General features: G+C 48.2%; 1 protein-coding gene across 1 annotated transcript in view; it reads right to left on the reverse strand.

The window, feature by feature from the left end:
• Positions 1-12,320, reverse strand: part of Dbx (homeobox protein Dbx) — a 95,651-nt gene that overhangs the window by 51,960 nt on the left and 31,371 nt on the right. The window contains exon 2 of the mRNA XM_050183511.2: positions 124-264. Coding sequence (XP_050039468.1) covers positions 124-264 — 141 coding nt within the window. The remainder of the gene's footprint in view (positions 1-123; positions 265-12,320) is intronic.

Consider the following 12,320-nt stretch of genomic DNA (forward strand, 5'->3'; position numbering starts at 1 on the left):
ATACGCGTATATGCGTGGTGTACGCCATGGCCAATATTTGGAAAGCAGATACGCTACGTATATGCGGCTTGCGCCAAACCGTCCTTTGTCTGCAGAGAGGACGAAAAGTTGAGGACCACACACCTGGTACGCAGGGGATGCCGCCAGGTACCTTCTCGTCCTTGCAGGGGGGATACTTTGGCCTTTCGGTCACAAAACACCGGGGAAGGAAGCCAGAGTTCGTCCTCAGTTGCTCGAAGAGGTCCCGAAGGTCGGGTTTTCCCCCTGCGAGTGGCAGAAGAAGAAACAGCAACTGCGGTATGAAAATGCAGGTTCGCGCAGCGGTGTCTACACACCGTTCTGAAGCAGAACAACTTTCTTTAACTGTCATTGGAGTTGAGTTACACAGTACGAAATATATATATATATATATAGTCATATCATGACAAGCCAACAAACACTGACACCAATGACAACATAAGGGAAATTACTTGTACTTAATAAATGGAATGAAGAAACGATAAATTAATGGCAATTATAGTGGATGAAAAAACAACTTGCCGCAGGTGGGAACCGAACCCACAGCCTTCGCATTTCGCGTGCGATGCTCTACCAATTGAGCTACCGCGGCGCTGTTTCCCCATCCACTTTCTTGGGTATTTATGTGTAGTAGTAGATATGACTAATAAAATCAGGCCCCTCGGTTAACCCCCTTTCCTCTCGTTTATATATATATATATATATATATATATATATATATATATATATATATATATATATATATATATATATATATATATATATATATATATATATATATATATATATATATATTGACACGTGTACTTATCTTTATCGGGCGACCACGTTTGGTCGCCTAACAAATGTTATCGCGCAGCGCAGGACGCGCCTGCATGTAAAAGAAGTTTCTGGAATGTTATCGATGGTTCCGTACACTGTCTTTCACCGCAACTTGTGTAATCTGATTGCATGTATGCGCGACGCGAATAGTGTAGAACTTTGTGGAAGACACGCGGGTCCCATCGGTTAATCTGGAACATTCGATGACTGCTGTATAAAAGCCGACGCGCTTGACCCGCTGACTTTCGACGATCGCCGACTGTGTTCGCCGCTATCGTTGTGCTTTAAGTGTAGCCTGTCTTTGTGGGCACAGGTTCGCCCAATAAAATTTAGTTTTGTCGTTCACAGTGTTGCTACTGTGTTCTTCAACGTCACCACCACGTGACAATATATATATATATATATATATATACTCCATTAAGAAAAGACATAGGATTCAGTAGAGATTCCACAGCCACCTTAATTCTACACAAGAAAAGTAGGAAGATACCTATATAGCAAGGGTTCAGACAAGGAGACGCAGTCTCTCCAATGCTATTCACTGCGTGCTTGAAAGAAGTATTCAAGCCATTAAACTGGGAAGGCTTAGGAGTAAGGATCGACGGCGAATATCTGAGCAACCTTCGATTTGCCGATGACATTGTTCTATTCAGCAACACTGCAGAGGAGTTGCAACAAATGATAGAGGACCTTGACAGAGAGAGCATAAGAGTGGGGTTGACGATTAATATGCAGAATACAAAGATAATGATAAATAACCGGGCAAAGAAATAAGAGTTCAAGATCCCTAGTCAGCCTCTAGAGTTGGTGAAGGAGTACGTTTACCTAGGTCAATTAATCACAGGAAATCCTAATCATGAGAAAGAAATTCACAGAAGAATAAAAATGTGTTGGATCGCATGCGGCAGACATTGTCAGCTCCTGACTGGAAGCTTACCATTATCATTGAAAAAGAAGGTGTACAATCAGTGCATTTTACCGGTGCTGACATGTGGGGAAGAGACTTGGAGACTTACAAAGAAGCTTGAGAAAAAGTTAAGGACCGCGCAAAGAGCGATGGAACGAAGAATGCTAGGCATACCGTTAAGAGACAGATAGAGAGCGGTTTGGATCAGAGAGCAAACGGGTATAGCCGATATTTTAATTGACATTAAGAGAAAAAAATGGAGCTGGGCAGGTGATGTAATGCGCAGGTTAGACAACGGTTGGACCATTAGGGTTACAGAATGAATACCAAGAGAAGGGAAACGCAGCCGAGGACGGCAGAAGACTAGATGGAGCGATGAAATGAGGAAATTTGCGGGTGCTTGTTGGAATCGGTTGGCGCAAGACCGGGCTAATTGGAGATAGCAGGGAGAGGCCTTGGTCCTGCAGTGGACATAAGATAGGATGATGATGATGATGATGATGATGATGATTAGTGCATTGGCTTGGATCTATAGTCAATGTAGTATGTCCCACCAGATGCGCATTCGCGTCGTGTTAGTGTCACACAACAGTGAAAAGCAAGTTGAACTAGACACATGCGACTAAGCGTTAGGCGCCCACGGGGATATTGCCAACATGGCGCAATAGCATAGCAGAGATGGATGGAACTAAAGAGTAGGGGGAAGTGAATCGTCAGGGTGATGCTTGCGAGAAAGAAACACGAGCGAGCGAGCGAGCGAGCGAGAGAGAGAGAGAGAGAGAGAGAGAGAGAGAGAGAGATGGGCAAGTGTCAGCCTCATTCTCGTAACACCCGAGTCTTTATGGGCCTGTTGACAAGCGCTGAGGGGCTATGGGAACGACCGACAGAGCCGTAAGAACGAGCGAAACGAGCGACGTCTACTTGTCCGTACAGGAAATATTACTAAGCAGGAGAGACAACGGAGCGGCAGAAGCAAGCTGGCGTGGTGGGAGGGGACGGCGGGGGGGGGGGGTGTCTGAACAAGGAGTTCAGATACATATCCTAAAGCGACGAAACGCAGCGGTGGACACAAGGCTACAGAATAAACCGAGAGGGGCGCCGAGCGCCGTGCAAGACAGGCGAACACCACGTGTGCCCCCTATCGCTATCGCTCAGTAGAGCAAAAGATGCCTCGTCCTGCCGCTCCATTGTTTTGTTATCTGGCGCGCTAAACGGCGCGCTAAAGCTTGGCGAGCGAACACGAAACGGCCGCTGGCGATGACGCGATAACGGCGCGAAAGAAAGAAAATAAAAAGGAGAGAAGGAAAAGGGGGACAGGAGAGGGAAATATAGGGAGAGTGGGAGTGAGAAATCGCTGCTTTTCCAGTGTCGGGTGCTAAACTTCCGCATACTGCGCCACGGTTCTGAGGGAGGGGGTCGAGTGTTGTGCGGGGAAGCGGACGCGGCGCCGGCGCGATCACTGGGCGCGCTGCTGCGATGCGTTGTTCTCCGGGCCCAGCGCAGGAGAGCGCGCGCGCGCGCCCCATTAAACGTCTATTTGCTGACAAATGACGCGCGTGGCTTGTAGCGCTGGACTGCCAGTCTTCTCTACATACACCCTCCCCCAATGCTCACGCTTCGCGCACGGCCTTACGCTCCCGTTCAGCCTGCCACCGTTTGTCTCCCTCGCCCATGTTCAGTGTCTGTTCCCTTTCCTTCCCTCTTTTTACTACTCCTACAACCCTTATACCTTCACACCCCGCAGCCCCCCTTTCGGTCCTACTGCAAACACACGCACTCTCTCTCTGTCGTTTGTGTCAGCCATGGCAGTGGGGGAGAGGGGACACACGCGCACGCGCGTTCGCGCACAATGTGGGCGGTTCCCACAGCGATCCGGTGTCGCGCCCGCTCCGAGTGCCTCGCTTGGGTGCCGAAGAGTGACGGGTACGATGTACAAAAAGAGAAGTGGAGAAATGAGCGTTCGATAAAATAGAGCGATAATAGGAGAAAGCGGGAGGCGAGAGAGAGACAGTAACGGGAGAGAACCGACCCGTGGCTGGGGGATCACCAAACGCGGCACCGAATCTTCTCTCGCCTTGTCCATCTGGCCCTTCCCTCTCCTCTCTCTCTCCCTCTCACTCCATCCTTCACTCACTCACTCTGACTGTTTTTCAGTTACCGATTCTGGGTCGTCGATGGTTGCGAACGCGTGTTCTCACCGCGCTTTTATAAGCAAGCGAATGTGCTTCATGGGAAAAGCACGAAGACCTGCCGGGGACGAAGGGACGGGGATGGTTAGCCGCGGCGTTTTTATGGCGGCCGCGTGCCACTGCAGCCAATGTAGCGACGATGGGCTTTCGTGGCACGCGACCCGGATTTCCCAGAGTGATAAAAAAGGCGGTCGCTGTGGTTTAAAGGTCCCAGTCGGGGTCTATCGCGTCGACGTCTCTGCGGAGAGCGTAAAAGATGGACTCAAAGATAGGCGAGACCCTAAAAGAACAACTCAACGATGAAACGCTCGCTAGAAAAGCGTGGGAGCAAAATCCCTTTTTTTTCTTTTTCCCTTTTGCTTAGAGAAGGCGAGAGTGGAGAGGCGTAAACTGCTCGTAAATTGCACGCATTTCATTGCTGATTTGCGTCGTTACAGGCAATGATGCGTTTTAATGACTGTTGGTTCGACGAAAGGCGCATATGAACTGGAAGCATCGGCAGTTATCACTCGTCAAAGCAGTAAGGAATTTTGTTCGTGTTGTTTTCCTGGCATACTTGTTTCAAGAATGAACTAAAGTGAAATAAATAGATAAATGTTGCCACAGGAAAGAAAGTTCACAACTCACACGAAAGTCTTTTACTCTGCGCCTTCGCACGTGAGAGGTAAGAACCCGGGGTTTGGGGTAATTTTAATTGGCGCTAGGTTCCTAATAAAAGATATTTCGATCTCATGAAAAAAAGAACAACTGCAGTGTCGTTGCTTTATTGCGCTATGGAGTGCACAACACAAAGCTTATAGTTCAAACCGCCGAAAAGCTTTCCTCTGATGCCTTCGACAACTCACACACCTTCGGCTGCCTTCGACTGGAGCTTGGACAAGTTTCGGTTTGCCTCCATTTTAATTTCAAGAGCATTTCCTTTCGCATCCGCAATACTTATCACCTTGCGATAGACTTTTCTGTAAGAGATGATGCTAGCTGGCTGTTAATAAAGAAACATACGTCATTGCGGTACTCAAGAACAATGCAGAGGTGATTAAAAAAAGGAGAAAAGGTACAGAACACCCTCTCTGCATCGTCTTCCGGTGGACACTGATGCATTCTCACGGCAACGTTGCTTTCTTAGAGGTGTCAACGACGACCTGACTCCCGTATGGGTTTTTCAGAAAACTGTTGCATGCCGGTTCAGATCGGCCCCTTTTCGTATGCTAATGTATACCTGACGCTGTTAGCATCGCGTGGAGTTTCACCTCTCCTACCTTGGCTCCCCCATTTAGCTCTGTCAGTTATAGGCAGAAGTAGCGTGGTTTTCCCCCAACTTGATTGTGTTTACTCGTAGTGTACGTCTTCGGTGCGTGACAATTCGTGTCCCCGCTACCATGCAAGCTATGGCGTACGGTGCAGTCACCACGTGCTTTTAATATGCAGTGTGCGGGCCAAACAGAGTGTATGGAGGCGCATCATATCATCGCTTCAAAGCATGCAGATATCCCATAGGCCGCAATCAAAAAGGGAGCAATTTCGACCCCAGATAACGGCCCTTTCGTTTATTGTTTGTTTATAGAAATTGAGAAGATACGTGTAGCTCTGGTCTTGGAATGCACACGAAGGTTTGTAATCTTGAGCAACTATGCTGCAGAAGAATTTAGTTTCTTGACGCAATTCTGCTCACCGGTGCGCGTAACCTGAAAGGAAAACTTGACCCTGTTTCTTAAATTATGGGGCTTTAATTACGTGCCAAAACTACGACATAATTATGAGGCGCGCCGTAGTGGGGGACTTTGGATCAATTTTGAAGATTTTGGGTTCTTTAACGCGCATCCAATGCACGGCACACTGGTACTCTCGCATTTCGCCCCCATCTAAACGCGGCCGCCGTGCCCGGGATTTGATCCCGCGCCCTCTGGATGTAGCAGCGCAACGCCAAATCCGCGACGCCAGCTCGGCGGGTAACTTGGCCTTTAAGAAACCCTTCAGAATTGTAAGCTGCAAAATCGTTCCGCTGCATACTTGAGGAACATGTGGGCAGTTGCGCGCAATCACAATATGCATCGCGATCGAGGGGAGAATTTCACACTCGAGTGTGGGCCGCGAAGTATTCCTGCTATTTCGGAGTTTAGCATTTCGTAAGTATATTGAGACCGTGTGTACGCACTCATGGGCGGACGTATACGCACTCACACCGGGCGCGAATAGTAAGAAAAACCTCGGACCAATAGTTTCAAATTAAGTAACAAGAGCGTGAACAGAAACACGGACTTCACTCAAAGAAGCAACGAGACGTGCAGTTCTCCCTTTGCTTCTTTCGTTCTCGACCATCTCTCTGTTAGCGCTGTGTTACTTGAGATGAAGCTACACCGACTCGTTATGCTGCCGGCCACAACCGACCGAAGAGCGCCGATAGTTTCCACCGGCTTGTTGAAGGCATGATGAACTTGAAGGGCAACTCCGGCGACATTGTAACCGCGCATGCGTCAAGTATGTGATTGTTTGTTATTTCTCTTCGCCTATTTTCACACCTAATATAGTTCAACTGCCACAATTACGCAGATTGATTTGAGAGACACAAAATAGACCGCATAATAAACAAAAATAGATCGGCAAGTTGCTTCTTATGGCGTCATAGATGGCGTCAGAGCAGGTATACGTACAGAAAGCGGCGCTAGTAGCCCCATTTTAATATAGCATATTAATTTATCAAAATTAGAAAGGCTCTTGGGTGGCGGGGCACTTTCTGGTAAAAAAAAAGAATCAACAAGATTGCAAAAGGAAGGTTAGTTGCTGTCAAAGCCTTTACACTAGCTGATAAGTTGCACACAGTCACTCCTGGAAGAACGCTACCAAACTTTGCGTATACAGACAAGTAAACAGTGATTTAGCACCAAGACTGCTGCTCCCGTGAAGGCGTCAAGAACGGTAGTAGTATTGTGTTTGAAGGAGCACCTATCGGAATCGCGTACGCCAATATTTACCGTTATTGGCGGAGAAACTGCACAACTTCCCGTCACGTCGTCTGGTGCACATGGACAAAGCATACAGCGAAAAGTACGATACGAATTTTGTTGAAGTTGCCTTACCGTATTGCTTGAGCTGCCAGTAACATTCGCTTAACGGGCGGTACTAAAATTTTCTGGACAGCTTAAGCGAGGGTCCCCTCAGTCTAGAAAAAACAAGTTGATAAACTGCTGGCATGTGGATGCCGAAGTCGCCATGACGCAAGCGTGCACGTGTAGCTCGAAGCGTATACATTATCGCCCCTCCCTGCAGGTGTGGCTATCGGTCACACACGCATGAATATTCGCGAACCAGCACTGCACATTCTGTCCGCCTCGTTGCGTATGTGGGATGGCGTAACACGGCACGTCGTCTTGAGGCGTTGCGCTGGCGCCGGAAAAATAAGGCGAAACAAATACTGCGCCTGCAGGCGCATCTACTTGAGGGTATTCTTATAGTGTGTTGATTGAAATCTGATGTCCCACTTATGCAGCAAAACAACTTGAAGTTATTAATCACATTCCCACCAATAGTAGCGAACTGGAGCGAACTGCAGCGAATAGTAGCAAACAGTAGCGAACTGAGCGAGTTGGTATAGCGAGTTGGTATAGGTTCTTCAGCTGTGCGGATGACTCCAGCCGCCTCATGGTCGACAAGAATGTCGTTGCCAGATGCATTGGCCACCGAGCAACGACGCCATGGCAAGGCTGTTCAAGGACTGCCCCCGTGTGCAAGGATCGGGAGATGAGTACCGAGGGCATCTATATATGCTGTATACAGGTGGTGGTGCAAAACTACGAACAATTAAACGGACTTGCTTTGAAATGCCATTCGACCCCGTCAGCCGACATTGAAGAAGCCGCCATACGTGCCATGCAGAGTGCGTTCCTATGATAGATGAAAAAATTTGGAGGACGCTTCAGCTTCGCCTTTAAGAGTGAAGCGCGATAGCATTCAAAGATCCCCGAGTGCTTCTCACGCTTCCTTGCAACTGCAGCTGATGTAACCGTAATGTTTACCGGAAAACAATGGCGGCGTACGCTATGCACGAAAGCAAGCTTTCTGGTAGAAACGCGGCCATTTACATGGGCCGCGATTCGGCGGAGGCGAGCGCCATTTGGAGATGTTGCAAGGAACCGGACGTGCCACTTTATGACCTTTGAGAATTGCGCGCGCAAATCTGGGTGGCCATGGTCGCTCTATGATTGGTAGAAACGCTGTAAAAGGGGTTTGTGATATTTTTTTTTAGTTTTCGCGTAACAGAATTATGTTTTGTTGTATATTCAAATTACAGTCCGACGCTATCATGTCTGTTGGTTTTGTGTAAGTCGTACTTTACAATTTTTCTACGTATTTTACCTTGAGAAATTCAATTAGTTCAGTAATTATCTTGCGCCGCATGTAGGGCCTGCGTTGTTTTTTGCTGAAGCAAAAACCAGACAATTGCTGTTTTTTGTAGGGCCTGCATTATTTTTGCCGAAGCCACGTCCAGTGCTGGACGCCGGACGCGGGACGCCGGCGCCGAATTTTCTGCGACACGAGGTCCTTAACGCTTTCGCGTTAATAACTAGAAAAAAGGGAACTGCAAGACGTTGGTGTATGTGCTCTTGTAAACACACACAGAAAAAAAAAAAACGTAGTAGTTGTGTATTGCTGCTGCTAAACGTGTCTCCGTGCCACTTTTAAACACCATGTAAATGCAAAAAGATCATATACTACTGGCCACTAATAGACACTTATACAAAAATAGACGCTTATAGACACAGAAACACGAGGCCCGGTATTTCTCCTAAACATTGACAGCAAGTCTAGCTTTCAGTACAGCTGCATGATGGGCCGTAGTGGATTTAGAGAGAAAGCTCAATAGTTACTCATTCTCAATTAAAGGTTAGGCCGGAGTTATCAATGTTATACAAGAGTGCTGGTCACACACACTAGTGCACGCTGCAGGTCTGAATTGCCGGCTGCCTTCCGGATTTCAAGGATGTTGAAGTCATTTCACTTACGCCAGGCCAGCAAAACTTCTATAGCCGATAGTACCTTGAAATAATTTTACTTACAGAGAGGAAGACAGGCATATGGCTCTCATCAGGCCTATATACGAGTTGCTAAATCGCAGCAGTATGTTAAAGTGTCCGTTGCTAAACGTGAACAAACACCGAGAACAATGACGATGATTAGAGATAAGTTATGGCGTGAAATAGAATCGTTCAAGAAGTTTGCGCACCGCTTGCTTATGCGAACATTGATAGCTGAGATGATGAAGCCACATATCGCAGCCCCTGTTTGGCACGTTGTTTAAAGGGATAGCGGAACGCCAGCGGCGTACGAAGTACGCGAGACGATGATCAAATCAAAAAGGCTACCTGAGGCCAGGTTGAACTGGCATAAAATCGAGCGAAGGTGAAGATTGATCGCAAATTACGCCCTTGCAGAATTCGCACGGATTGCGATAAGTCCTCCTTGATAAGCCGCTTTAGTCGCGATATGTGGCTTCAGATTTGCGATCGATTACACGAAAATTGGCTCTTGGCAAAGCAACCCGTTTGACGGGCGCGCGGTCCTAGTCTCTAATCAACGACCACTTCATCTCAGCATCGTGCTTGCTGACCAAGGCAGAATAATGTGAGAAACAGAGGAAAAAAAAAAAAGCGTTGCAAGTAACCCGCAAGTATAAAACCAAAGGAAAAAAAAAACTCAGAGAGAACAACCCATCTGCAGTGTTTATCATATGCGTTTATTTAGTCGGTGCATAATAAAAGAGAGCTATGGACGAGGGGAGTTCATGCCGCGAGTTTCTGTGAGGGATCGACACGGGGAATGCGGGAGATGGAAATTCAAGACGATGCGCAAGACTATAGAACAAGGTAAAAGCGGGAGCCAACGTTTCGACAAGTGGACTTGTCTTTTTCAAGGCGACATATGCTCTCATTGGCACAGTATAGAGATGTGGACATACGGTTCTTCTAGGGGGGACCGAGTAATACAAAGTGGAATTTAACGCTCAAAGGAGCAAAAATTGCGGCAATGAGCTCGCAAGTAAACACAACTACACACACGCGCGCACAGTCTCTCTCTCTCTCTCTAAATAGGTAGTAAATAACCCGACAGTCACACGGACCATGCAGTCTCACTTTGACTGAAAATGTTTATTTGAATCACTGTCTCTTCGGCCTCTTTTGGGATACGACCAAGGGTAAGTAATATTTTTTTCTCTTTTTCTCTCAACCAGCAGTGCGAAGTTGGGTGCACACGAGAAGGTACCCGCAGCAGGGAAGAAACATCAACGTGGCAACGGTGCCTCCCCGGAGTCGTCAGCTGCGAGCGAGTACACGAAGGACTCGCAGTGGCAGACAGATCCTCCACCGTATCCGAGGGGCGTCGGAGTCGCACACCGGCGCCCCCCTTGCAGCATACGTTCTTTTCGGCTTTTCTCGCCGAGGCACCTGGCCTGTTCTCCGTCCAGCGAGGAAGACTCGCGCCGCGGCGCAGCCAGGGGACGACGTCGTCCGGCGAGCAGGCGGCGCTGGCTCGCGAGCTTGCGATGGATGACTTGCTCTCGCTCTCTCTCTCCCCTCCACCACCGGGGCCCCACAATTAAGACGTCGCGCAACGTAATTAGCATTTAATTGGCTGCCCGACCTCCGCGAGCCGACAGCCCGTGTATGCGAGCGCGTGCGTGCGTTACGCCGTTGCCGCCGCTGCATGTCTGCGCGATTAGTGGGTTCTTCGTGTTTCTCGCGTATTTTTTTTGGTGAGCGCGCACGCGTGCGTTGCTGCGAGCGTTAAACGTTAGGCTTTGGAGAGCGTGCGGTCGTTGTACGTCTGCATCTCAAGAAGAAGGGGTGGGGGGGGGGAGGAGTATGGCGAGGAGGTGTGCGGAGTGTGTCCGTGCTGTGCACGTATACCTCTGTAAGCGCGCGCTGCCTTTGAACGCGTGCGCACTGCATTCAGCGGCTTTGCTCGAGAATCTTGGCTATGCTATACAGGCGCATGCGTGAAGATGAGAGGCCTGGCGGCCGGTGCTTTGGGCGCATTAGTAGAATTAGTGCTGCGGCTGCAGGGATTCAGCGTGCTGGGACTTCAACCGTGCGGGAGGGGTGCGCTCGGTTGGCGACGGGAACCTTGGACAAGGCGAGCTTTGCGGGCAAGACCAGCGTCCGGAAACATCGCCGCGTCGGCAAGCGGGGTAATTTAATAAGGGTGGACTCGTTTGCGGGGGACTTAATCCTAGATGCGCGAAAAAGAAGAATGAAAAGAGAAGGTAAAGACCCAAACGAAGAAACAAAAGAAAGGCGTTGTGTTGAATGCTTCTCGATATGAGAAACGTCTGGATATGAGCGACATGACAACTCCAGACTGCCTCGTTGCAGAAAGCAAAGACGGAAAAGAAAGAACCGGGAGAAATAAAAACGCCCCTCGCGGTGTTTTCCTTTCATTTTCTACTTTGTTCGTACTTAGCACCTGCGAAGGCTTTCGGTGTACTCCTGCGTGTAAAGTGTGCAATTTTGTCAGCGACATTACTCGCTACGTGTCCACTTCTCGCGACGCCTCGGGTAACGCGAGGCAAATTATCACTTCCTTGCGGAGTACTTGCTGCGCGTCACAAATAACGACGTATGTCCTTCTTCTTGTGCGTTACTTTCTGGTCCGCTTATTTCTGACGAGAAGTGTTCTTCCCTTTTTCATAGTTAATTCTTCGTAACACGAAGGTAAAACAGTTCTTTATCTTATGCTTTCAATTCTTTCTTTGTCTTCTTGGTACGTGCGTTTTCTGTTCCTTGTTTTCGCATTCAGATGGCTGGCAAACGAGTAGTATATCTCCAATGTTGCAAAAGCGGCGAAGTACTTTCTTTCTTTTTTTCTTTTAGAGCGAACCTTTCTTTGCCTGATTTGACGTGGCTGCAGCTACTGAGTCAGCCCGTATTTCAGCAAATACAGGTATGGATATGTATATACGAAGTGTGTGTGTGCGCCGATTGGTGTTACCAGCAACCGGACCTTTTTACCACCTATATGAAGACAGACAATGCAGGGCGAGCTGTGCCCCTTTGTCATGCGTTAAGAAAGAAAACAAAAAGCCAGAAAAAGAAGAGAGGATACTACAGAAAATCCAAACATGTAGGTAGGCTCATGGGTCTATCTAAAGCACGTCGACACGGACAACGTGTACCCTTTGATTGACTTCTTTTTCTTTATTTAGGCCATTTGGTATGTGCCACTATTTGTGTGCTCACTTTTGGCCAATACTCCAGAATAGGTGCGTGTCACTGCATACCTCAAAAGGTACATAATCCTTGGCGCAGCATCATATCTGCCGTACTTCTATGTAAATACAGTAAATACACTTGCCATAACCACTCTTCCCTTGGCAATCGTCACACATCGGC

Source organism: Dermacentor andersoni, chromosome 4, assembly GCF_023375885.2.
Source record: "Dermacentor andersoni chromosome 4, qqDerAnde1_hic_scaffold, whole genome shotgun sequence".
Taxonomy (NCBI): domain Eukaryota; kingdom Metazoa; phylum Arthropoda; class Arachnida; order Ixodida; family Ixodidae; genus Dermacentor; species Dermacentor andersoni.